The following is a 27,592-nucleotide window of genomic DNA, read 5'->3' on the forward strand; positions in this document are numbered from 1 at the left end:
GTCTCTGCTGTACCTTTCCAAAGCCTTCACGTCCTTCCTAAAATTTGGTGCCCAGAATTGGACACAATGCTCCAGCTGGTTTAGCAATACCTCTTTGCTTTTGTTATCAAGGTTGTCTCAGTCTGTCTACTATTCGTGTGTGCTGTGAATAAGTAGGTTTACAATAGGAATTTATTGCTTGTGCACGTATGGAAATGCTGCTAATTTCATATCCGTTTTGAAAAGTCTCCATCTAGTCTGACCAAGCGGTACCCTTGTAGAAATACGCCTGCGTTCATGTAGATCACTGTTTGGCTGACTTCTAAATTTCTGACTCCTGATCTGAATTTGCTATAAAGAATCAGCAGTAAAAAAGATAAAGTACTTTATATGATCTGTACACTTGCATATTGATACATGTTTACAAATATATAACTTTCAGTCTCAGTATTGCATGCGGCACCTGTAGTGCTTCCACTTTCTGACGGCGAGCATGAGATTTTTGTCACGCTTTTGCCATAAGTACGCCTTGTTCACCACAATTTTGCCATTCTTGATCCGGCCCACAATCATGTAAGTCCCCGCACGGCTGCCTCGTGTCATGTTCTGGACGCAAGTGGCATCCAAGTCAAGCCAGCGCTGAAGCTTGGGGTGAATCTCTGTCTTGAGGAGGGGCCCGTGCTTGAAGACCTCCACCTTGCTGTCCATCTCGAAATCTGAGATCCGGGAAAAACTCGTGTTTCTCTTTGAGATTCTGATTTTCACAGCTGCGGAAGGTCAAATAATATTTTGAAGAGTAAGTGTTCGGTGCACCATTCACAATTTAAAAAAATAAAATAAAATTACTAATACCAATTAATATGAGAATCTTCCTGTGCTATAGAGGAGTCTGTGTAATATAAATATAATAGTGGCGGATGGATGGAGTTTGCTGAGATCATATAATTAATCTTATAACAGTACGAAGTGTAACAACAAGCCACATATCCTGGATAGTTCCATTTTCAATTCCTACTCAGTAGTAAAAAGAAAAACTTGCATTTATTTAGTGCCTTTAACGTCCTCAAGACGTCTCAAAGCGCTTTACAACCAATGAAGTACTGTTTGAAGTGCAGTCACAGTTGTAATGTAAGAAATGTGGCAAGCTCCCACAAACAGCAAGGTGATAATGATCAGATAATTTGTTTGTCTGATTGAGGGATAAATATTGGCCAGGACTAATTCCCCTATGAAATAGTGCCATGGGATCTATTACGCCCTCCTGAGAGAGCAGATGGGGCCTCGGTTTAACATCTCATCCAAAGACGTCATCTCCAACAGTGCAGCACTCGAGTGTCAACCTAGCTTTTTGTGTGCAGGTCTCTGGAGTGGGACTAAAACCCATCTTCTGACCTTCTGACTCAGAGACAAGAGCTTTACCCACTGAGCCACGGTTGACGGAGAAAGGCAATCAGCCAGCATTCTCACTCCTGATTGCTATCCAGCTACTTACACTGAAAAGTTTCCAGTAAACTTGTATGCACATCAGGTGAGAACAAGATTGGGTTAAGCTGTGATGCTCCGGCAGTTGAATAGCCTACCAACATTGTGTCTTGGCTCCACTCAACGAATATTCACTCACTCGTGTGAGGCACTGGAGGGCAACCAAAGCCCATGGAATCATACTTTAGTATGTTAGTGACTTCATAAGAGGCAAACAAGAGAGGGAATAATTTGAGTGAAGGCAGTGCAATGAGTGCAAAACTTGCTAAAGTTGTGCTGACGATTACTTTTTCCTGACCCATTTATTTTTAAGTGGCACAGTCTGCTGTTTCTTGCCATGATTTGACCTTGTTTTAAGGAAGTTTCACTTGAAGGACCTGCTAATGGCATTTAAACATTCTAGTGAGGAATTAAAAAAATACAATGTCAGACAATAAGGGCCATTTTATTCTGGTAATGCCGGTTTCCTATGCTCTTCCTTCACACTTTCAGTAGGACAGTGGTTTAATTCATGCCCTGTAGAGCCTGATGCTTGGATCATACAGGTTTGCGCTGGGGATGGCTTAATGTTGAACCAGAGAAACTGAGTTTTACCAAACTTTCCCAAGTGGGTACTGCCCAATATATCACCAAGCCAATTTTCCCTGTAAGCTGTGCTTTGTTCTATGCAGCCTGTTTCTTTTAAGGACGCGCTTATTTGTACTGTGAAAATGGCCGCCTGATCCGCCCTTTGTCAATGATTGGTTCCCTTGGAGGATAAGCCACACCCTGAAGTTTCTCTGGAATGTGTAACTGGAACCGCCCATCCCAAGGTCTCACTGACTTTGCAAATTGTAACTCGATCCACTTTGACTTCCAGAAGCCACAGAGGATAGATCTCCCCAGAAGACACCAAGGGCCAGCCAAAGTCCCGCACCCAGAAGCAATGAGGAGGCTTAATGCACAACTGAAATTTTAATTGCAAAGGGAATTTTTTATGAAAAGTCAGAGTGCTCAGTGGTGAGCTGACAAACCTTTTTAAATGATGCTATATAAGTGCATGCCTCCCCCAGCCGAAGTGCCTTACCCCAGCGCAAGTGCATCCCTCCCCCAGCCAAAGACCCTCCTTACACCAAGTGCATGACCTCCTTCCCTTGCCCCTACCACCACCACCACCACACTTGGGGCATTGTATACAGATTATTAACAGGTTTATTGGGTATGGTGAATAGTGACAGTGTCCTGACTTCTGGATTTCATTCACTCCAACGATGTCCCTTGTAGGGGTTTGGAAGAACGTGATCCGTCTTCCTTGAGCGCGCGCTGTCTCTCTCCCAGTTTCTCGCTCTCTCTCCCTCCCCCTTCTCGGCCTGCCGCCACTCTCGTTGTCTGCCGCCGTTTCCGGGCCCGCTCGTCGTCCGCCGCCACTCTGGGCCATCTCGGCCCTCCCCTCTGCTGCTCTCGGCTGTGTGGAATGAGAGCGGGGCCGCATTTCCGGTTCGGGCGGGAAGCATCATGAGAGGGGGCAGAGTTTGACAGACACATGCACATAAAAAATGCCGTTCAATGCGTGGTCCCTTTAAATTTCTGCACCTGCCGTCTTTCGGATTAGACGTTAAACCGTCTGCCCTCTCGGGTAGGTGTAAAAGATCTCATGGCTCTATTTCGAAGAAGAGCAAGGGAGTTATCCCCGGTGTCCTGGCCAATATTTATCCCTCAATCAACATAACAAAAAAACAGATTATCTGGTCATTATCACATTGCTGTTTGTGGGAGCTTGCTATGCACAAATTGGCTGCCACATTTTCCAAATTACAACAGTGACTGCACTCCAAAAGTACTTCATTGGCTGTAAAGCACTTGGAGACGTCCGTTGGTCGTGAAAGGTGCTATATAAATGTAAATCTTTTTCTTTGCTGTGCTGAACTACCTAATCTCCACACATGTTGGCACTCCTAATTGCAATCCAGCGATTGTTGCTAGACAGTGTGTTTTGTGAATGTCTGGTGAGGCCAGGATTGGGGTGAGCTGTGAGACTCTAGATTGTATCTAGGCTTGCATTACAAGGACTAGCTACTTGGGTGAGATACTCGAGGGTTGTGTCTATATTTGTGGAGCTGTACCCCAGCAAGAATGTGTGGCCTGAATTTTATGATCGGAGTTATTTTAACACCAGAGATAAGCTATTTTAAATAGAAAATAATTATGTTTGGAATAATCTGGGCTTGCACTTTTAACAGAAGGAAGAAAATTGAAAGATTGAAAAACCTATTTTTACCAACTGCGTATAACTGCAAGTGTGACTTTTATATTGTGTAACCGATATACGGGAGTCATATGATTTTCTTGGTGTACTCTGGTTTGGTGCACAATTGGGTTTCTGCCTTTCTCCTGTCTTTAGCACTAAATAGAAAATTGATACATTATACAAGATAGCAGACAGCTGAGTTTATGAAATGTAGAGCACTGAAGTTAAATTGCTACCTTAAATTAACTTATAATTAGTTTGCTATCATTTGCCAAATCCTAAACTGGGCAGATAGGATGGAATGGGGAAGGTTCATGAGTTCTGAGGTTTACTTTGCTGCCTCCATGTCAAGGCAAATGTACAAGTGGAAAACTGAATTAAAAAACATAGTTTTGGGCGCTCATTTACATTTCAGACAACAGTGATTAAGGGTAATTAGGGGAGTAGGAGAGAGATTTGGACATTCTAGTGCATATATCCTTACAGGTACATGAGCAATGCCATGCAGCGATAACTGGAGCAAAGAGGGTATTTGGGTGTATCCAGAGGACAGTTGAGTATAAGGTGAGGCATACTATTTGGTCCTTGTACAAGACCTTAGTCAGGCCGCACTTGGAATACTGTGTCCTGTTTTGGTCTCCTCACATGGTGGGTGATATTGAGGCTCTGGAAAGGGTGCAGAAAAGGACCACTAGACTAATTCCAAGTCTAAAGAATCTTAGTTATCAAGCTAGGTTAAAAGAGTTGGGACTCTTTACCTTAGAGCAGCGTAGACTATGGGGGATCTGATTGAGGTTTATAAGATAATGAAGGGAATAGACAGTTTACTGTTTATTTCAATTAAATAGGTTAGGCAGGACCAGGGGTCATAAATTTAAGTTGTATAGGGCTAGATCTAGCTTAGATGTCAGGAGGTGGTTCTTTTTACAGAGAATAGTAGACCCCTGGAACAAGCTGCCATTTCCTGTGGATGCAGACTCGCTGAATTCCTTCAAGCGAAAGCTGGATTTTTTTCTGGCTGCAGCGGAGATGAACTCTTACAGAAACATAGAAACATAGAAAATAGGTGCAGGAGTAGGCCATTCGGCCCTTCTAGCCTGCACCGCCATTCAATGAGTTCTTGGCTGAACATTCAACTTCAGTACCCCATTCCTGCTTTCTCGCCATACCCCTTGATCCCCCTAGTAGTAAGGACCTCATCTAACTCCTTTTTGAATATATTTAGTGAATTGGCCTCAACAACTTTCTGTGGTAGAGAATTCCACAGGTTCACCACTCTCTGGGTGAAGAAGTTCCTCCGCATCTCGGTCCTAAATGGCTTACCCCTTATCCTTAGACTGTGACCTCTGGTTCTGGACTTCCCCAACATTGGGAACATTCTTCCTGCATCTAACCTGTCTAACCCCGTCAGAATTTTAAATGTTTCTATGAGGTCCCCTCTCATTCTTCTGAACTCCAGTGAATACAAGCCCAGTTGATCCAGTCTTTTTTGATAGGTCAGTCCCGCCATCCCGGGAATCAGTCTGGTGAACCTTCGCTGCACTCCCTCAATAGCAAGAATGTCCTTCCTCAGGTTAGGAGACCAAAACTGTACACAATACTCCAGGTGTGGCCTCACCAATGCCCTGTACAACTGTAGCAACACCTCCCTGCCCCTGTACTCAAATCCCCTTGCTATGAAGGCCAACATGCCATTTGCTTTCTTAACCGCCTGCTGCACCTGCATGCCAACCTTCAATGACTGATGTACCATGACACCCAGGTCTCTTTGCACCTCCCCTTTTCCTAATCTGTCACCATTCAGATAATAGTCTGTCTCTCTGTTTTTACCACCAAAGTGGATAACCTCACATTTATCCACATTATACTTCATCTGCCATGCATTTGCCCACTCACCTAACCTATCCAAGTCGCTCTGCAGCCTCACAGCATCCTCCTCGCAGCTCACACTGCCACCCAACTTAGTGTCATCCGCAAATTTGGAGATACTACATTTAATCCCCTCATCTAAATTATTAATGTACAGTGTAAACAGCTGGGGCCCCAGCACAGAACCTTGCGGTACCCCACTAGTCACTGCCTGCCATTCTGAAAAGTACCCATTTACTCCTACTCTTTGCTTCCTGTCTGACAACCAGTTCTCAATCCATGTCAGTACACTACCCCCAATCCCATGTGCTCTAACTTTGCACATCAATCTCTTGTGTGGGACCTTGTCGAACGCCTTCTGAAAGTCCAAATATACCACATCAACTGGTTCTCCCTTATCCACTCTACTGGAAACATCCTCAAAAAATTCCAGAAGATTTGTCAAGCATGATTTCCCTTTCACAAATCCATGCTGACTTGGACCTATCATGTCACCTCTTTCCAAATGCAGTGCTATGACATCCTTAATAATTGATTCCATCATTTTACCCACTACCGATGTCAGGTAGATACTGCAGGGAATTCGGGGCCAGAGTGATCTCCTGGACTAGTTTTGATTGCCTAGATGGGTCGGAGAGGAATTTCCCAGATTTCTTTCCCCCAAATTGGCCTGGATTTTTAAATCAGATTTGTTACCTCTCCCAGGAGATCACACGGTTTTGGGTGCGGTGGAGTGTATATATTGCGATACATAAGTTATCGGGATTGTGTGGGACAGGCTCGATGGACCAGATGGTCTTTACCTGTCCGTCATTGTTTGTATGTTCGTATTTTGTTATGCAGAGAGTTGGAGTATGGAATGCTTTGCTGCAGGGAATAGATGAGGTAGGAACCACTGCTTTTAAGGGAAGAGTGGATAAATATTTGAATTGGAGGAAGATATGGGGCTGTAGGAGAGTAGGCAGATTAGTTTTAAATTGCTTCAGAACGATGAGCCAAATGGTTGCCTTCTGTGCTGTAAACTTATAAGAAATGTCCAGACAGCCCACTCAAATATCAAACTGTCTGGCCTTAAACAAAACCAGTGGCAACCCGACTATCAGCTGTTTGAGATATCTTTATAATTAAACATTATCTAAAACTCTTCCTCGCTTTACCCCAACTTTTTTGGTCTTAATGCAATAACTGACCTGTAGTGAGCCACTTTGTGATCAATTTGTGTGAGCTGTGGCTCAGTGGGTAGCACACTCGTCTCTGAGGCAGAAGGTTTTGGGTTCAAGTCCCACTCCAGGAATTTGAGCACATAATAAAAATCTAGGCTGACACTGCAATGCAAGTGTTGGAGGTGCCGTCTTTCAGATGAGGCGTTAAACCGAGGCCCCGTCTGCCGTCTCAAGTGGACGTAAAAGATCCCATGGCACTACTTTGAAGAAGAGCAGTGGTGTTGTCCCCGGTGTCCTGGCTAATATTTGTCCCTCAATCAACTAACAAAAACAGATTATCTGGTCATTATCTGTTTGTGGGAGCTTGCTGTGCGAAATTGGCTGCCGCGTTTCCAACATTACAACAGCAACTACACTCCAAACAGTACTTCTTTGGTTGTAAATTGCTTTGAGAAGTCCGGTGGTTGGGTTGTGAAAGGCAATTTTTTTTATTACCAATGAATAATAATGTAGCTGTTGTAAATCTTATAAAGCACAGGAGCGGGGTGGGGGTGGGGGAGAACTTTACAAGCTTTTCAATTTGCTCTTGGAATGGGGGCGGCACTGTTGATGCCACATTTATTTCCCATCCCAAGTTGCTCTGAGAAATTGGTGGTGGGCCTTCTAGTGATTATTTTTACAATTGAGTGGCTTTCTAGGCCACTTCAATAAGTATTAAGAGTTAACCACAGTGTGAACTAGAGCCTTGTGTAGACCAGACCAGATTGGGGTGGCAGGTTCCCATCCCTGAAGAACATTAGTCAAAACCAGTTGGGTTTTTATGACCAAACAACAGGTTTTGTGGTCATTTTTGTGGTGCCAAATTTCAAATTACGCCATTTATTGGATTTATTTTCATTACTTGCTTTAATAGGATTGGAACTTGTCTGCTCTGGGTTACGAGTCCATTACCATAACTACTGCATTACTGAAGTGTATTTTCCTCCCCAATTAAAAAATCTCCATTGAACAGTGAGAAGGTGGACTGCTGGAAACTCTCCACATCAAGAGGTCCAACATGCTCTGCCACTCACTATAATGTATTTGCTTCATGGGTTCTTTACTTAAGCATTCATAGCAACACATAAGAAGTAGTTGATTTATTAACAAAGGTTTAACAATCACACTACACATGACCAGTTCATCCACTCGGCTCACAATCACATCATGGATGACCTAGATCCACCTGACTGGGGTTTTATTGAGTCTTGTGAAATCATGTGACTGGCTAAGCCACTCGCAATGCAACAGCTCCACAACTCTTTTGGGGTGCAGGGGGGCGGGGGGAACAAAATAAACATTCGATCAAGTGCCCCCTATCTGGGGGACACTCCAGGCACTTTTAACTGCCCCTTTATTTTTTTAAATGTTTGTTTGGTTTTTTTTGTGATTTTCTTGGGGGGGCATTAAAACCATATATTTTACAAGTGCCCCCTATAAAAGGGGAGGGGGACACTAAAACCGGCAATTAAAACAAATTAAACTTTAAAACATATAAAATCAAAATAAAATTTGGTTGTCGGGGGTAATAATGCACTCTAGTCCCTCCGGTGCCCACCTCTCGTGGAAGGCCACGAGCGTATCGGTGGACACCGCGTGCTCCATCTCTAAGGACACCCTGGCTCGGATGTAAGCACGGAAGAGAGGCAGGCAGTCAGGCTGAACGACCCCCTCGACCGCCCGCTGCCTGGACCGGCTGATGGCACCCTTGGCCGTGCCCAGGAGCAGTCCTACGAGGAGGCCTTCGGACCTGCCCGCTCCCAACAGCTCCACAAACTTGAGAGATATATTCACAGGTGCATATGTTACACCCATGATGCCTCAAAATCTCATTCTTGGTTTTGCAGATTCTGGTAAATGCTGCAAACAGCACTCTTGATGATGCGCTCGCTAAAATGCCAAAATATTTCTAATAGATAAAATGGCTTCACGCAAGAAGAGGTTTTGTGAATCAATTATCTAGTACTGTACTTACCAAAATCATGTGAGCAAAATGTATTGAGTATTTCTTTTGATGATGTGGTTTCTTCCAATTCACAGTCTCGACAACTTGCTTTGGGCACTGCTGTGTAGTGAACGAAAATGTATATTTGTTAGATGCTGGCAATACAGATACATAGCTCTACAATGAACTGACCCCGCCATTTCCTAGCTTTGTAAGGAGGGGTTGGAGAGTGGAGAGGGGGAAGGGGGATTAATATTTTTAGATCTTTGTTGACTCTGCTGTTGGTCCATCTGCTGAGAAAAGCACAAAGGTGGCCTGGAGTAGCTTGTTCTTTAAAAACAAAACAACGTGGCTTTGTTCGAGTGATTTGAAAGACAAGCCAATTTCTAGCAATAAAGAAAAAAAAGCTTACATTTATATTTCACAGTCTGAGGACATTCCAAAGTACTTCACAGTCAATTAATTTCTTTTTTGAAGTGGAGTCATTGCTTTTTAGTCAAACATGGCAGTCAATGTGCAAATAGCATGGTCCCACGAACAGTAAATCATCTATTTTGGCGGTGTTGCTTAAGGGGTGAATGTTGACCAGTACTTTGGGAGGACTGCATGCTCATCTTTGGAAAAAGTGTCATCAGATCTTCCAAATCCACCTGAATAGGCAGATTGAGTCTTGGTTTAATGTCTTATCCAAAAGAGGTCCACCGATGCAACCCTCCCGCAGTGCTACACTGAAGTGTCAACCTAGATTATATAATAGGATTATAATGCCATGGAATGCAGACTTTGTTTATCACAAAGTTAGACACCTATGCATGCTTAACCTGAGATTGATAGGGTTGTAACAAAATAGAGTGTGATTAATTGAAGAGAAGACTGGGAGGAAATATGGTTCACAACACCCCAATTGTTTAGTGGACAGATACATGACCATGTATGGTAGTGATGTATACAGACTTGAGGTTCTACAATCAGTCTCTGGTCTGTACTGAGGTACACGATTTCAGCCATGGCAGCAATACTGCTACTGCAATTGGCCCTAATGCTCCAAGACTTTGGGGGATAGGGGCAAATTGCCATGACTTCCACTATCCAATGATCCATATAGGAGAGCGTGCCTGCGTGGATAGATACTTGGGAAAAGATCAAACTTGGTTTCCATTTTTCAGCATTTGCTTTGGCTTACTGTACATTCTGTCTCGTACAAAGAGAACCCATTGAAATGTCCATCCTATAAATGCTTGTATAGATCTGTATTACAGACTGGCACTTAAAAGGGGATTAAAAAAAGGTCCGGAGAGGGATAAAAATTAAATGTGATGTTGGCCATGTTTATATCAAAAGTCCACTTTAAATGGTATTTAAATCATTCCTGGTATTTACTGCAACTACATCTTGATTGTTAAAAAGTGCACACTATAAATCCCATTCATATTTAAATGTTGGAGACCAGCGCAATTGTGGTGTAGAGCATGGAGAGGGAAGCTGTGCTTTTAAAATGAATTCTTGGGATGTGGGTGTCACTGACAAGGCCTGCATCTATTGCCCATCTCTAGTTGTCCTGAAAAGTTGGTGATACAACTGTGTGGCTTGCTAGGCCACTTCAGTTAAGAGTCAATGATGTTGGAGTGGGACTGGAGTACTGTATAGATAGATTAGGACAGAAGATTTCTTTCCCTGAAGACATTCACAAATCAATTGGGGTTTTAACAACAATCTTGTAGGTTGTTTACTGTTTACTGAAACCAGTTTTTCATTTCCTGATTTTAAAAACTGAATTCAAATTTTCAAACTGCTGTGATGGGATCTGAACTTTATTACAAATCTAGCCCTCTGGATTATTAGTACAGTAATATAACCCTGCACTGCATGTGTCTGGTAAATTAATAAGATGTACTGCACTTGTCCGAAATTACAATCACAACAGTGGCCTAGTGAGTTTACCAGAGAGGAGCTAAGCCATACAGACCAGGTTTGATCACCAGTCTGTGCTGTTACCTGATCAGCCCGTGTGTCGGTAGGGTTTCTATAACTAGTCTCTGGATTAATGCATTAATTCTTGAGAAGGTAGGAAGCTAAGTTTCTTCCAAATCTCGAATGGAATGCATGGACAGCGGAAGAGCAACACGAGTGATTCTCACTTTTTCCTCCTCTTGAGGACACTCATCATTTCTGCTCACTGTCTCAACCTGACAGCATTTGTCATGTGGAGAATTGCAAGCGAGAACGAGTGTCGTTCCACTTTGTGGTTTAGCGATTACATGCAATGAGAAGTGCAGATATTATAAAGTCCTTCCAAAGGAACAGGCTGCATGACCCTAGTAACTGTTTTTTGCATCTTATGCTTTCTTATCTCCTTATTAATTTTAAGAGTACTAGAAACTAGATCGAAATGGTTTGAAAGTTCTAACCAGAACATAATGTAGGAAATAGGAGCAGGAGTAGGCCATTTAGCCCTTCGAGCCTGCTCTGCTATTCAGTAAGATCATGGCTGATCATCTACCTCAACTCCACCTTCCCGCACTATCCCCATATCCCTTGGTTCCCTTAGTATTCAAAAATCTATTGATGTCTGTCTTCAAGGACTGAGGCTTATATGAATATGTTGTGCATGGTTGTATGATATGCCATTACATGAAATTCCACTGTTCAATTAAAACCACTTACTCCTTCGATGTGATGCTGTCTTGTTGCTGATGGTGGAGATGCACATGCCATGGTCAGCAGGGAACTTGTTGCAGTTCAGTATTTCTGGCCATGGGTAGCCATAGCATGCCATGATGGGGGCACAGCTGTTCCTCACTGCTACACAGAGGCTGTGACAAGGGTATATAAACCTTAAAAGGGACAAAAATCAAGAGGAAATTATAAATTATTTTCTGCATTATTCTTCCGCAATAAATTCTCTTCCAACGCGCGCACAAGTCTATCCCAGTTGGGAGAGCACAACTGATTCTTCTGTGGCTTAATACATTATTATGTGGCTTAATACATTTATATACATGGTGTAATATATATTGGACGTAAATGGGTGACGTTTTCTTTTAATAATAAAAAGGTGAATGCCTGCTTTTTTCCAAGTTACTGACCAGTTCTAAAATCTTATTCTCAAATAGTACGTTTCAAAGTTGTGAATTCTGTGAATAGCCGGTCATTAATGAGGGACAAAACCATCATTTTCTTGTTTCTTGCAAAGAGGAATTTCCCTCTAGTATTTCTCTAATCAAACATAGATTGTGTTTTAATACATGAACGCATTAATTGTGTCACATCAGTAAACCCCATTTGAATGTGTTCCAGCCCTGAGGACAACACTTAATCATCAACAGAAGCTTAAAAAATACAACAAGCATTTACTCTGCTTTTCTTCATCACTGAAGAAGTTTCTTTAGCAGCACCTATATGTTGTGTGTTCTGGTATTCCTTATTTGATGCTATATTAATGACAGTACTAATGGCATACTCGACTCGGACATTGTAAAGCAAGTTAGAGCTACCTCTAGAAGTCTTTTTCCTTGTATCCCGTTCATGTCGGATAGCAATGGTGTTTCCCCTGTGTTAAAGGAAGGACCGTGACCCAGAAATTAAAGATTGTGACTTAATTGTACAATTTACCTATTATAGGATTGCACAGCAGTGCAAACTCGGTGAATTCTACAATGCCGACAGCCAAGACATAACTAAACAGTTCTGTATAAAGTAACGGCAACATCAGACCTCTTAGTATTTTAAATAAAGCTTTTAACTAATAAGAAGCGCCTTGGCGTGTCTCGGTCTCCCACATACCGGTGAGCAATATCTGCACATTTCTGATCTCCAATGAGGCTTCAAGAGGAGAGAGAGAGAGAGATGCTGAGGCATTGTGATCTTGGAACAGAATTCCATGAGCAGGAGTGTAGTTGCTGCAAGTTCAGCCTCTGATGAAGTAAAGCAGGGAGTTTGGGGGGTGGATCAAGCAGTAATCCAGAGACAGAGGCGGGTATAGGCTGGGATGAATATGTGTACAAGATTACTGGGCAGACGGATGTGTGGGACTGTTCTATCCTGACACTAGTGCCTGCAATGGGAACGTGATGGAGGACATGGGTCATCAATTCTGGATCAGCTGAAGTTTGAAGGGTGGAGGAGAGTAAAGTAGTGGGGAGATCATTTACAAAATCGATCTTGGAGGTTATAAAACCATGGGTTAGGGTTTCAGCGAAGGAGGATATATGGTAAAGGGCACAAAGAACCAGAGGCGACATGAGGAAAACTTTTTTACGCAACGAGTGGTTAGGATTTGGAATGCACTACCTGATAGGGCGGTGGATACAGATTCAATAGTAGTCTTCAAAAGGGATTGGATAAATACATTGAAGGAGAAAAAAATTGCAGGGATATGGGGAAAGAGCAGGTGAGGGGGACTAACTGGATTGCTTATCGAAAGAACCGGTGCAGACTCTATGGGCCTCCTTCTGTGCTGTACTATTCTATGATTCTAAGTGAGCATTGTTACGGATGTGAAAAAAATATAGTTTTCATGGCTGACCGGGTGTGTAATCAGGTGGACAGCTTCGGGTTGGACAGATCACCAAAGCTCTCACCACCTGGCTCAGCCTAAATGGGCAACAGGGGGAAGTGGATGGAATTAAAGTAAATACATACAGGTGCTGGCATTGACCAAAAGGGTGGCTTCAGTATGCTAGCATTGAGCTGAAGGAAATTTCCACTCGGGCAGAGCTTGATGTCAGACAGAGGGGCAGTGGTAATGTTGACTTTGCCAGAACAAATCAATATTCAATCAAAACAAAATAGATCAGACACAGGATAGTACTGTGTGATCAGGTTTGTAGCTCTGGGAGTATATACACATGCTGTGTAAAAGAAATAGGAGCAGGAGTAGGTCGTTTGGCCCCTCGAGCCTACTCCGCCATTTAGTAAGATCATGGCTGATCTGATCTTGGCCTCAACTCCAGCTTCCTGTCCGCTCCCCATAAACCTTATTGTTCAAAAATTTCTCTCTCTCCACCTTAAATATATTCAATGATGCAGTCTCCACAGCTCTCTGGGGTAGAGAATTCCAAAGATTCATGACCCTCTTAGAGAACAAATTTATCCTCATTTCCATTTTAAATGGGCGACCCCTTATTCTGAAACTATGCCCCCTAGTTCTAGATTCCCCCACGAGGGGAAACATCCTCTCTGCATCTACCCTGTCAAGCCCCCTCAGAATCTTATATGTTTCAATAAGATCACCTCTCATTCTTCTAAACTCCAATGAGTAGAGGCCCAACCTGATCAACCTTTCTTCATAAGACAACCCCTTCATCTCAGGAATCAACCTCGTGAACCTTCTCTGAACTGCCTCCAATGCAAGTATATCCTTCCTTAAATAAGGAGACCAAAACTATATGCATTATTCCAAGTGTGGCCTCACCAATACCCTATACAGTTGTAGCAGGACTTCTCTGCTTTTATACTCTATCCCCTTTGCAATAAAGGCCAACATTCCATTTGCCATCCTGATTACTTGCTGTACCTGCATATTAACTTTTTGTGTTTCATGTATAAGGACCCCAAGATCCCTCTGTACCGCAGCATTTTGTAATCTCTCCCCATTTAGATCATTTGCTTTTCTATTCTTCCTACCAAAGTGGATAACCTCACATTTTCCCACATTATACTCCATTTGCCAAATTTTTGCCCACTCACTTGGCCTATCTTCCTTTGCAGATTCTTTGCATCCTCCCCATACTGTTAATGGGATTAATGAGCTTTCAAGTGTGTTAGAAAAATACATTTATAATTTTAGAAATCTAAAGATCATCTATGAGCTTTTGTGCAGTATCCCGTTGGTTAGTTGGAGCTGGTACTTGGGGTGCTAGAATTGCTTGAGATGGCAAAATCGGCCAAGGTTACTGTTCCTGATCTCAGCTCTCTGACCCCTGATTGGAAAATGTGACTGTAGATGGCAAAGGAGGACTAGGAACTTTAAGTTCTCCCACGGGAAAGAATAGCCACTTGGGTGAGGTACCAGAATGTTGCTGGTGTCTGTGGAGGCTGCGCAGACTTGATTGGACCAAGGATGTTTGGGGGTCAGGGAGAGGAGGAAGAGAAACGGGGAGATGGAAAAACGTGTTCCAAAAATTCAGTGGGAACTGTTATAAATAAAAATCACCGAAAGCTGCCGGGTCGCGTGATTGGAGGCAACGATCTTGTAAACTAGAGAAGTGGAATAATCGCATTTCAGTTTCGCTTTCAGACAAGAAAACAATTCCGCGATTTTAGACTAACTCGTGGTTTAAAAAAAATTCACACACAAGTCGCATTGGACTAATGCTTAACTCACTCCTAATTTGTGAATTGACAAAAATGTTAGTTTCACGTATATTATTTTAAATATTTACTCGTACCCTGTAATTAAACGTGGTATTTTGTAGCAGTGTAATGGACCGAACTCAAAGCAAAAGCATTTCACCAAACAACTTTTATATGTCTGTTTTCATCTGATATTTAATAACATTTTGATCTAAAGTATGCTCAAACTTTTCCGGCTGTTGCATCTGGCTATCTGACGGAGTACGATGAGCAAAGCTGGACAATGGCATTGAATGCTCCTTACCTGTCTAAGCAGACGGGTGCGATCAGAGAACAAAGAAAGACCCTGGCGTCTGGGTGACACTCTCTGGCCAGTAAAGGTAACCAGCTGGAGGACTGCTGGATAACCTCGGCGACCGTTTCATGTTCCAGTATGTTGGGGATTCTCATCTCGGCATAGCCAATGTCGTAGCACAGGGCCATCGCCTTGGGGATGGGCAAGCATCTGGTGGAACTGCCCAGGTTGACTAACGGCCCACAAGAAGCTACTGGTAGCAAGTAGGCTACAACGAACGACAGGCTCTGTAGTTTGCGTTTGATGGGACTTCCAATTGCCCCGAAGCCCATTTTGGCTCTTTCGGATCTATGTGACCTGAACGAAACCAAAAAAAATCAACTAAGTGGATCTCGGTATTCTGGCCAAGTGATGTAGTGGCTATTTCCAACTTTCCATTGGCCCTTTATAGAAGAGAAACTCTGCCTAATCCCTTGCTCATTAGGTCGAATAATGACAATGCCATAGTTTTATTTACGAATTACTCTTATTGTTTGGAGTTTTCAGGGGGGCGAAGCTGGGACCAGCAGGTACCTTAATGAGAGCAGGAGGGGGCTTGCTATTGTACATGCCTCCGAATTCTTAAATCACTTTTCCTCATGTAGGAGCAGTAGGAGACTGTTCCTTGTCTCGGCCCCTCCACACGCTGCTCGCTAATTATCCCGCAGCAAAATGTTACATTTGTAAATTTGTTTGTGTTGGGAAGAAATGAAATGAGATAAAATGACGGCTTCTTTATTGTGTGCATTGAACCACACACATACTAAACTTGGGTTCAGCCGAGTTGCAATCCTAGTTAGTGTTAAACCTTTCCTGTGAAAAGCTATGAATCTCACTTTCTGCTTTGGGACTTGTTTTTCAAGGAACGTGTGTGTAACCTGTGGCAAGATTGCTAGTTTTTAAATTGAATGTGTTTTGAAAGTCAGGCATTTAGTGATTTGCAAACTCCATTCGGCTTTGTGGTTGATCTATTTACAAGTGAGACCAAGACGTGTCCGGTGCCGCAGAAAACTGGACGTTTAAAAGCTCTATAAAGATTTTACATGTTTTTGAGAAAGTTAGATTTCACCGCGACCTTGAGCCAGATGTTTTTTGTTAATGTGGATGATTCTCAATTCTGCAATGAGCAAAAATATTGCCTTTTTAAAAATAAAACTAAACAGCACCCGAATAAAATAGCGTGTATTCCAAAGTTTGAAACGTTTTATTCTGTACTTTCTCAATGTAGATTGACGCCACTCTACTCTAGAGTTATTTTGACAATTAATTAATGGTCATTAATTAAAAAATCTCTTCATTAAATTAACTGCCCTCTGCAAGCTGCTCTAAATGACACGTTTGATGTTAAATATATTGGCAAATAATGTGTTTTGTGTAAATTGGCTTTCCTGCAACTAATTAGCACTTTTGTGTTTTTAAAATTTGGTCTAGTTGAGATTTAATAGCGAGTAACCAAATATTCCTAGTACAGACACGTTGCATTTAAATCTTTTGTCGATGCGAAAACGCGGGATTATTTCAACGTGTGAAACGAGAATGCTGTGAAATGTTCTCTGGTAACGTTGGTGTTGTAAACTTCTGCCTTTAAATGTTATTGAAATTGTTTTGATACCAATTGGACTTAAAAAAAAAATAAAGTTAATATTTGCAGCAAAACCACATAATCCTTCATGAATTTAATATTTTAAATAGCGGGTTTGAAAGAACATTCGTCATGTCCTATGGATTGGGGGGAGGGGGGGGGGGTTCTGATTTTCTTTACAGACAGCTGGATGTTATAATATTTCTAATATTTATTTTACTATTTTGAAGCAAAACAGTTTTCCCCGTTACTTGAAACACTTGCTGGAGTTAAGAGATTGTAGTCAAATGTTTACAAATAAAGCGAATTGCAATTAAATATTCAGACGAACGTTCATTTGGATATTAAAAGTTTGCTTGCTTGCTGGTGCAATTCACTTTCTGTAAAGATGGTTTTATTGTGATAGTTGAATAACTAAATACAATGTATTTATGTGTTTTGTTTTTCTCCACGCAAACAAGAAGATTTCTTCCGGAAAGTACAATCCCACTTTCTAACCAGACTGAAGTTTGCCAGGGTAAAAAAAACATGGCAGTAAAAAACTCTTTAGTCATTTTAATTTTTTGACGACAGTAATTGAGGGACTCTCCCCCGCTGTTTAACGATTGCCGAACAAAAGGGGGCCTCGCTGAAAACTCCGGAATGAATTCTGAAAATGAGTGATTGAGAGAGTTAGGTTTCCATTTTTTTAAATTATAATGGAAATCGGGAGTTTACACTTGAGCAACTTTGGCAACGCGTCATTTTAGAAGAGCTGTCAACAATCTGCTGTTTTCCTTCCAATTCATAAAGATGTGCTTGGCGCCAGTTCTCTGCATTAATGTAACAGTTCTGTTGTTTGTAGGTATTGCCATGTAACTAATGATGTTATTTGTAGGAACGATCCATGTGAAAAAGGATGCCTTTGGTGGAAATAGCATTTAATGATGCCAACTTTTAAAAGAGAAACTGTTTTGAATTTCATGACACAAATCCTTTCCATTTTTTGCTAGGGACCTGTGTTAGGGACAAAAATGTCAATTACTTTGTTGAATGCTTAAATGATAATCTTGAAGTTGGCAGTGAAATAGAGGGCTAGAATTTCCATTCAACCCGCCGGCGCCCAATTGCCACCCAAAAGACCGCTAACATTTTAAGATTATCGCTGGCGAAAAATTCCTCCCAAAAAAGTTTAAAAAATGGGCACTGCACCCCAATTCTCGTCAAAAAAGGTGAATTTTGGGTCGATTGGGTGGTTCTTAAAGAAAATGGCCAATAATTAATACATTTACTAAAAATTTACCCCGAGGCTGTGGGTTGGCTTAGGAAGAGAAAAACACTAAAAATATATATTTTAAAAACATAACATTAAAAAAAAAATCATAAAAACATTCTCTGGACCCTTTTAACTTAAATCACTACAACAGAATTTTAAAATAATTAGTAAAAAAAACAATTACTTAGCTTTTTCTTGCAGAGCTACTCACCTACCGCCCAGCTCCTCTGATTCTTGTGGACATTTTTTTTCAACTTACCTACGGGTCACTGCTGTGCCAAATATCACACCATAGCGATCTGTGGACGGTGCACGCCCTAGCGGTACTTCGAAACCACCAACGTAACTCAACTGGGGAATTTCTCGCTGACCCGGTTATCGCCTACAACGGCTAATACCGCCCAGAAACCGAGCGGTGAGGCACTGCAAATTCTAGCCCAAAAAGTGTTTTAATACCAGCATGCATTTAGTTCAGATTCTGGTAGATCAGCAATTATAGGCTAAATCCCAACCTCCTACTTATAAAGAGAGATCTAGGTGAGCGATATTATAAATGTGGTTTTTAAAATACTGCGGATGCTGGAAATCTGAAATATAAACAGAAAATGCTGGACATACTCAGCAGGTCAGGCAGCATCTGTGGAGAGAGAAACAGAGTTATCGTTTCAGGCTGTTCACCGACATGCAACGTTAACTCTGTTTCTCTCCACAGATGCTGCCTGACCTGTTGAGTGTTTCCGGTATTTTCTGTTTACATAAAAGAAGTGATGTTAGTCTGCCCCTGATTATAATCGCTCAACCATTGGTGGCCGTGCCTTCAGCTGCCTGGGCCCCAAGCTCTGGAACTTCCTGCCTAAACCTCTCCGCCTCGCTACTTCATTTAAGAAGCTCCTTAAAACCTAGCTCTTTTTGGTCATCTGCTGTAATTCCTTCTTGTGTGGCTCTGTGTCAAATTTACTTGTTTTGTCTTATAATACTTCTGTGAAGCGCCTTGGGATGTTTTACTACGCTAAAAGCGCTATATAATTACAAGTTGTTGTGGTCTCGAGTAGCATTGCCGTCTGTCAAAGAAGGTACAAGCAGCCATGTTGAGTAGCCTGTTGATACTTGGCCAGCTGGGTAAGGTTATAGCATTAAAAGTCTGGTCTTCAATGCTCTTCCACCACACTTCAAAGTGTCACACATGGAATGTATATGTGATACTATATATCAACTTGTTTGATTTGGTATAAATATATTCATTAACAAATACAACAAATTACTGAACCATTTTTTTATGTTTCTTCCTGAATCGGTTATGTCAGTTTTTATTCATTGTAGGGCTCAATATTGCATGCCCTACTGTACTCTATTTTCCTTTTTAACATAAGTAGGAGTAGCCATACTGTCCCTCGAGCCTGCTTCGCCATTCAATAAGATCATGTCTGATCTTCTATCTCAACTCCACTTTCCTGTCCTATCTCCATATCCCTTGATTCCCCATGAGTCCAAAAAATCAATCTTTCAAGTTTCATATTTGTATAATTATCTTTAGGAAACCATGTATTCTTTGGTCAATATGAGCAATAACATGGGTGATCACGAAAACAAAAATAAATGATACAGGTTTTAAATGTTTCTAAAATAAACTATATGGTAGTACAGACATGTCCAACCTGCAGCGCCCAAGACGTGCCAATCGAACTCTTGGAGCCATATAACCTGATTCAAATTGTGCTTCTGTCTGTTTGCATTTTGTTTTTGTTCTGTTGCCTCATTGGATAAATCCTAAATCTGTTACACCAAGATCTGTTAGTGTCCGTAACTTGAGATTTTTGCAAATTAACAGAAATGTGGATTTAAACTTCATATAGGCACCCAAGGCTCCATTTTACATAAGATCTGATCATGGACTCAGTTCCACTACCCCGCCCACTCCCCATAACCCTTTATTCCCTTATGCAGCTTGCAAAGGCAAATCCTGGACAATCCTGTCACAGTAAACAAGCGTCAACAGCAGAAGGAGCGCGTGGCAACCCAGGCATCCCACCCACCTGTTTCTTCAACCACCGTTTGCCCCACCTGTGACAGAGACTGTAGGTCCCGCATTGGACTCTTCAGTCACCTGAGAACTCATTTTTAGTGTGGAAGCAAGTCATCCTCTACTCCGAGGGCCTGCCTATGATGATGATGAAACAATAATATATTAGTCTATAATATAGCAGGGTCAATTATGCTCTTCCCAAATGTGTAGGGTCATATTTCTTTGATATCTGTAAACTATTACCTATTTCCGGCCAATGGGTAACCTACTCCGCTCTACTCTGCAGTAATTGCTTTCTAAAAAAGCTGGTAGCAATCAATGTCATTTGTCTCAGCTGTTGAAAGAAGTAAGAGCGGAGATAGCTGGAGGTTACGGGCACAATTTTTCAATTCTCAAAAGTATGCAAATTATACCATGGGACCAGAGAAAAGTTGATATAGCACCCTTATTCAAGAAAGGAGGGAGAGATAATAAACCAAGTAACTATTGACCAGTTGGCCTAATGTCAGTTGTGGGCAAACTCTTTAGAACCCATAAATTGAGATAAATTAATAAGCATTTAGAAATGCGTGGGTTAATTAAGGACAGTCAGCATGAATGTGTTGGAGTTTTCTTTGAAGCAGTGGCCAATTGGACAGATAAAAGGATAGATTTTCAGATGGTGTTCAAAAAGAGGTCTCGCAAAGAAGCTTGTTAGAAAAATTCCGGCATCTGGTACAACAGGGGATGTGATGGCATTGATAGAAAGTTCTTTAACAGACAGGAAACAAAGAGCTTGGGTAAATGGGATTTGCTCAAACTGGAGAAAGGTTTTAAATGGTGTACCCCAGGGGTCAGTGCATGGTCCACTTTTATTCTCCGTATGGATGATTTGGACTTGAATGTAGGGAACACCATCTCAAAATTTGCTGACGATACAAAAATACAAAGTTTGACAAACAGTGGGTGGGACTGTAAAAGACTTCATGAAGACTCAGACAGCTTAGCCGAATAGGCAAACAGATGAGAAATGTAATTTATTATGAGAGGTAATGCATTTGGCAGTGGGGATGACGACAAGAAAATTGAGTATACACTTAATGGGAAGACATTGGAGGGTTTGGAGGATCAGAGTCTCCAAGGCTTCAATACATAATTCCTTGAAAATGAGAGTCCTGGTAAATGCATAAAAAGGCCAGAGAATTTGGGGTTTTATAAATAGGGCCATAGAGTACAAAGAATTTGCATTTATGTAGCACCTTGCACAACCCCAGGACGTCCCAAAGTGTTTCACAGCTGTGTGTAGTCATTGCTGTAATGTGTTCAGTATTGCATTGAAGTGTTCGGTTCCAGTCTCTGAAGTAGCATTTGAACTGACGACCTTAAGAAATGATCAAACGTAGGCAATTATAGTGGTAGTTTGCTAATATATTTTCTGCATATTGTAAGCCTTTGTATTCCCAGTTATTTGTGTATCATCTATTATTTTTCCCTCAGAAATCACAAATTTTCTATCAGAGGAAGAATGTAAACTGGTTATCCATCTTGCAAAGTTGAAGGGTCTCCAGGAGAGCCAGATCATGCCATCCGACCTTCAGCAGGAGGTCATCGATGAGATGGATATCAGCAAGGAGGAAATCTTCAACCTACTTGACTACAACCAAGATGGACAACTACAGATGAAAGAGGTATATTGTGTTACTTAAGAACCTTACCTCATTATTCTGTAAGTATTGTGGCTTTTAAAAAATTGTGAATTTTTGATTATCCTTTTGATTATCTATTTCCTGTAATTCTTTTTTGGGCCGCGCCGCCCCTTTTAACAGGCTGTGTGGCTCATTCAATAGTTGGCAAGTGCACGTTTTTTCAATGTAAAAGCTGGCTCACCAGCTGCGCATGACCCCTGGAGCACTGCACAGCTTAAAGGGAATGTTGCTTGGGGTAGGGTTTCCACTTTGCACGCAATCGGGAAATTGTACCCAAAATGCGCTTGAAATTGCACTGGTTATGTTACACTTCCAAATTTCCGCTGAAGCTCATTTGCATAATCACAAATGTAAAATCTTCCATGAACCAGTGCAATCAGGCTGTGTAATAGAATATCACTTTTAAAAAAAAAAAAAAAAAATTCCATTGTAAAGTATTTGTTGATGTATTTAAGAGTGGTAACGTACTGCGGTTTTATTAATATAACTGGAAATAGATTTATTGCCAAAGTAAGCATTTTTAATAAGGATACCCAGTCCTCCACTTGTGAGTAACCTGATTTAAAATCACTGAAAATAAAACCATACGGAACCATTTGATAGTTTAATTGACAAACACTAATCAGTTTTTCAGTAAATTAAATATTTTTTGATATGAAAAACGTTTAAAATGTGCGTATTAGTACATGTGTGCCAAAGGAAATGAGTGCAATTTGAAGAGCATTCTTGAACCAGCGAAATCGGCAGAATCGGCGAATGATACTTAAAGGGTTGATGGTGGCTAGGCAATGGCAAACACTTAAAGATCACATGGATGAACTTCAACAATTGTACATCCCTGTCTGAAGTAAAAATAAAACTGAGATGGTGGCTCGACCGTGGCTAACCAGGGAAATTATAGGGATAGTGTTAAATCCAAGGAAGAGGCATATAAATTGTCCAGAAAAAGCAGCAAACCTGAGGACTGGGAGAAATTTAGAATCCAGCAGAGGAGGACTAAGGGTTTATTTAGGAGGGGGAAAATAGAGTACGGGAGGAAGCTTGCTGGGAACATAAAAACTGACTGCAGAAGTTCTATAGATATGTGAAGAGAAAAAGATTAGTGAAGACAAATGTAGGTCACTTTCAGTCAGAATCAGATGAATTTATAATGGGGAACAAAGAAATGGCGGACCAATTGAACAAATACTTTGGTTCTGTCTTCACGAAGGAAGACACATATAACCTTCCGGGAATACTAGGGGACTGAGGGTTGAGTGAGAAGGAGGAACTGAAGGAAATCCTTATTAGTCAGGAAATTGTGTTAGGGAAATTGATGGGATTGAAGGCCAATAAATCCCCAGGGCCTGATAGTCTGCATCCCAGAGTACTTAAGGAAGTGGCCCTAGAAATAGTGGATGCACTGGTGATCATTTTCCAAAAGTCTATCGACTCTGGATCAGTTCCTCTGGACTGGAGGGTAGTGAATGTAACACCACTTTTTAAAAAAGGAGGGACAGAGAAAACGGGGAATTATAGACCGGTTAGCCTGACATCAGTAGTGGGGAAAATGTTGGAATCAATTATTAAAGATGTAATAGCAGCGCATTTAGAAAGCAGTGACAGGATCGGTCCAAGTCAGCATGGATTTATGAAAGGGAAATCATGATTGACAAATCTTCTAGAATTTTTTGAGGATGTAACTAGTAGAGTGGACAAGGGAGAACCAGTGGATGTGGTGTATTTGGACTTTCAAAAGGCTTTTGACAAGGTCCCACACAAGAGATTAGTGTGCAAAATTAAAGCACATGGTATTAGGGGTAATGTATTGACGTGGATAGAGAACTGGTTGGCAGACAGGAAGCAGAGAATAGGGATAAACGGGTCCTTCTCAGAATGGCAGGCAGTGACTTCTCAGAATGGCAGGGTGTCGCAGGGCTCAGTGCTGGGACCCCAGCTATTTACAATATAGATCAGTGATTTAGATGAAGGAATTGAGTGTAATATCGCTAAGTTTGCAGATGACACGAAGCTGGGTGGTGGTGCGAGCTGTGAGGAGGCTGCAGAGTGACTTGGACAGGTTAGGTGAGTGGGCAAATGTATGGCAGATGCAGTATAATGTGGATAAATGTGAGGTTATCCACTTTGGTGGCAAAAACGTGAAGACAGAATATTGTCTGAATGATGGCAGATTAGGAAAAAGGGAGGTGCAACGAGACCTGGGTGTCATGGTACACCAGTCATTGAAAGTTGGCATGCAGGTACAGCAGGCGGTGAAGAAGGCAAATGGCATGTTGGCTTCATAGCTAGAGGATTTGAGTATAGGAGCAGGGAGGTCTTAATGCAGTTGTACAGGGCCTTGGTGAGGACTCACCTGGAATATTGTGATCAGTTTTGGTCTCCTAATCTGAGGAAGGATGTTCTTGCTATTGAGGGAGTGCAGTGAAGGTTCACCAGACTCCCAGGATGGCGGGGCTGACATAGGAGAGACTGGATCGACCGGGCCTTTATTCACTGGAGTTTAGAAGGATGAGAGGGGATCTCATAGAAACATATAAAATTCTGACAGGACTGGACAGGTTAGTTGCAGGAAGAATGTTCCCGATGTTGGGGAAGTCCAGAATCAGGGGTCACAGTCTTAAGGATAAGGGGTAGGACCGAGATGAGGAGAAACTTGTTAACCTCTGGAATTCTCTACCGCAGAGAGTTGTTGAAGCCAGTTCATTGGATATATTCAAGAGGGAGTTAGATATGGCCCTTATGGCTAAGGGGATCAAGAGGTATGGAGAGAAAGCAGGAAAGGGGTACTGAGGGAATGATCAGCCATGATCTTATCGAATGGTGGTGCAGGCTCGAAGGGCCGAATGGCCTACTCCTGCACCTATTTTCTATGTTTCTATGCCAGCCAGAAAGAGTAGTGGTCCACAATTTAAAAAAAGAAAGAAAGCGCTTTACAGCCAATTAAGTATCTTTTGAAGTGTAGTCACTGTTGTAATGTAGGAAGCACGGCAGCCAAGTTATTGGACACATAGAAGCATAGAAAATAGCAGTAGTAGGCCATTCGGCCCTTCAAGCCTGCACTGCCATTCAATATGATCATGGCTAATCCTCTATCGTAACACCATATTCCTGCTTTTTCCCATACCCCTTGATGTCTTTTGTATTTATCTCCTTCTTAAATATATTCAATGATTTGGCCTCCATAGGGGATAACTCCCTTGCTCGTCTTCGGAATAGTGCCGTGGGATCTCTTGTATCCACCTGAGGGAGCAGACTCAGTTTAATGACCCATCCGAAAGATGGCACCTTCGATAGTGCAGCACTCCCTCAGCACTGCACTTTGTGACAGAGTAGATTTTTGGCCTCAATTCTCCGGATGGGACTTGAATCCACAACCTTCTGACTCCGAGGCAAGGGTGCTACCCACTGAGCCACAGTTGATAGATTACTATATAGTAATCTCATCAGATTTGTACTCCCCTACCCATTTGTCTTTCTAGTTTGTGCGGTTATGTGGTACTAGACGGCATGTTAAAAAGATTGTTTCTGAACAAATTCTTTATTTTTAATGACAGGTTTTGACACATACACGTTTTGGTGATGGTGTCTGGATTACTCCGGAAAATATTCGGGAGATCTACACGGGACTCAAGGCTGACCCTGATGGAAACGGTGAGAAATCTTTAAGCTGATGGAGCGACTGAAGAAGCTGGGATCATTATCCATAGAATAGAGAAGGTTAAGGGGAGATTTAATAGGGGTGTTCAAAATTATGAAGGGTTTTGATAGAGTAGACGGGGGGAAACTGTTTTCACCGGCAGGAGGATCAGTAATCAGCGGACACAGATTTAAGATAATTGCCAAAAGAACCAGTAGGGAGCTGAGGCGAATTTTTTTTAATGCAGCAAGTTATTATGATCTGTATGATTCTATGAGATCATAATTTTTTTATCAGTTAATATGTATCTGACTAAAGATGAGTAACTTCATCTGATATTAGGACAGACTTGAAAACATTTTGGAAACAGGCATGTGTGGAATTCATCTCCGTTAGATTCTTAGATTCTATCTCCAAGGACTTCCCCGATACCTCAGCAAGTTCATGCAGGGAGTAGCTGAGAAATACAGATTGGAAGTTTCCAAGTTGGATGCTTGGGCTCCTCGTAGCTAGAGGATTTCAGAGGGGTTGCAATTGGTCTCCATGCACCAAGGTTGGACAGGGGAAGATCAGCCAGAGAACCTCACCTTGACTGCTGTCCAGTGAGCCTGCCTTGCTGGAAATTGCATGTGCATATGATGCTCTCAGCATTTAAATAGCCCACCGACTTTCAGTTTAGACTCTCCTAAATAATGGCCTACTACTAATACAATATTATGTGTTATGGTACTTGACTGATAACTTTGAAGTTGCGAGTTTAAATCCCACCGTGGTGAATTATGAAATTGAATTAAATAAATCTGATCATTTGTGGGTACCAGAAAGCAAAATGGCCATGACAGCTGTTGGTGTGTTGCACAACCTAACTAGTTCACTTGTGTCCTATAAGGAAGGCGACCTTCCACCCCTACCCAGTATGGGTTGGCCCTCATTGCATTCACGGCAACTGGAGATGAGCAATAAATGTCACCTTGCCAACATCCTCCCAAGATCAAATGGAAAACAAAAACTTGGGGCTGCCTTTGCAGTATCAATTACATGAGGGGGGAGAAGGAGATGGGTGGGGGAGGGATGAAGAGTGAGTATGTCTAACAAAAACTATGGGGAGAGGTAGAAAGGAAATTCTTCGTTCTTGGAAGGTAAACTGGGCTGTACACCTCTCACCAAAATCATAATGAGATTTCTTTAGTGAAGTAATGTTTAGCTAGTTTAAGCAAATGTTTATATCACTGTGGACTCATTTTACAGTTTTACTATCTATTAGATTTATTCCAGTTAGTTTTGGACCATTGCTACACACTTGTGTCTAACCAGGCTTCAGGAAATTATCGTACCGCTGCAATCCTACAGAAAGACGTCTTCATAAATTGATTCTGTCGTTTCTACTCACTAATTGCTGATGAAAAACTCTGAAGGAGCTTGTTTGATTAGGACCACAATGGATCCTGGTGTTTCTACACTGCTGGTACTGGAGAATGACATTATTGTCAACTAAATACAACTGCTCTTGCAAATTTCCTATTTGTGTTATTTAGTAGAGAAAATAATTCTGAAGCGAGCGGATGCGAGTTGAGATGTAAACAGCCATTCAGGAAGCTGCATTCCACTGTCCCATTTAAAACATTCTCACCCAAGCTTTTCTCAGATCAGTCTTTGCATTGATGTTACTATCGGCTTTACAGTCTACAGTTTTCTCCTCAAAGCAACTGGGTGGAACTGATCAGGTCCCCTCAATATGAGAAAGAAAGCCAGTCTTGAATTTATATAGCGTCTTTCACAACCACCAGATGTCTCCAAGTGCTTTACAACCAATGAAGTACTTTTATAGTCACTGTTGTAATGTGGAAAACGCGGCAGCCAATTTGCGCACATCAAGCTCCTACAAACAGCAATATGATAATGATCAGATAATCTGTTTTTTGTTACGTTAATTGAGGGATAAATATTTGCCAGGACAACGGGGGTAACTCCCCTGCTCGTCTTCAAAATTGTGCCATGTGTAAGGGGGGTGTTCTCTATGTGGTCTCTATGAGGGGGTCAGGTTCCCTTCTGACTAACTTGAGTGGTTTCGAATCGCT

At 41.8% G+C, this 27,592-nt stretch overlaps 2 protein-coding genes across 3 annotated transcripts in view; one reads left to right on the plus strand and one right to left on the minus strand.

The window, feature by feature from the left end:
* LOC139277312 (transmembrane prolyl 4-hydroxylase-like) overlaps positions 1–27,592 on the plus strand; it is a 77,100-nt gene that overhangs the window by 8,646 nt on the left and 40,862 nt on the right. For both annotated transcript variants that reach the window (XM_070895608.1, XM_070895609.1), the window contains exons 3-4: positions 21,669–21,859; positions 25,432–25,528. In XM_070895608.1, coding sequence (XP_070751709.1) covers positions 21,669–21,859; positions 25,432–25,528 — 288 coding nt within the window. The remainder of the gene's footprint in view (positions 1–21,668; positions 21,860–25,431; positions 25,529–27,592) is intronic.
* LOC139277693 (secreted frizzled-related protein 5) lies at positions 424–15,625 on the minus strand. Its single transcript, XM_070896529.1, has 4 exons — positions 15,303–15,625; positions 11,369–11,538; positions 8,735–8,824; positions 424–746 (listed from the first exon to the last, which is right to left on the minus strand). Exons 1-4 carry the CDS (start codon positions 15,623–15,625, stop codon positions 424–426), a joined length of 906 nt encoding a protein of 301 aa, XP_070752630.1.

The sequence above is a fragment of the Pristiophorus japonicus genome, chromosome 12 (genome assembly GCF_044704955.1).
Source record: "Pristiophorus japonicus isolate sPriJap1 chromosome 12, sPriJap1.hap1, whole genome shotgun sequence".
NCBI lineage: Eukaryota > Metazoa > Chordata > Chondrichthyes > Pristiophoridae > Pristiophorus > Pristiophorus japonicus.

What these genes read in the sequence shown, in the direction of transcription:
- LOC139277693 (XM_070896529.1), bottom strand. Translation starts at nt 15,625, where the DNA reads ATGGGCTTCGGGGCAATTGGAAGTCCCATCAAACGCAAACTACAGAGC. An exon ending in GCACCCGTCTGCTTAGACAG is followed by an intron (nt 11,539 to 15,302) that starts GTAAGGAGCATT and finishes GTCCCTTTTAAG; the next exon opens with GTTTATATACCCTTGTCACA. An exon ending in ATTTTGCTCACATGATTTTG is followed by an intron (nt 747 to 8,734) that starts GTAAGTACAGTA and finishes GACCTTCCGCAG; the next exon opens with CTGTGAAAATCAGAATCTCA.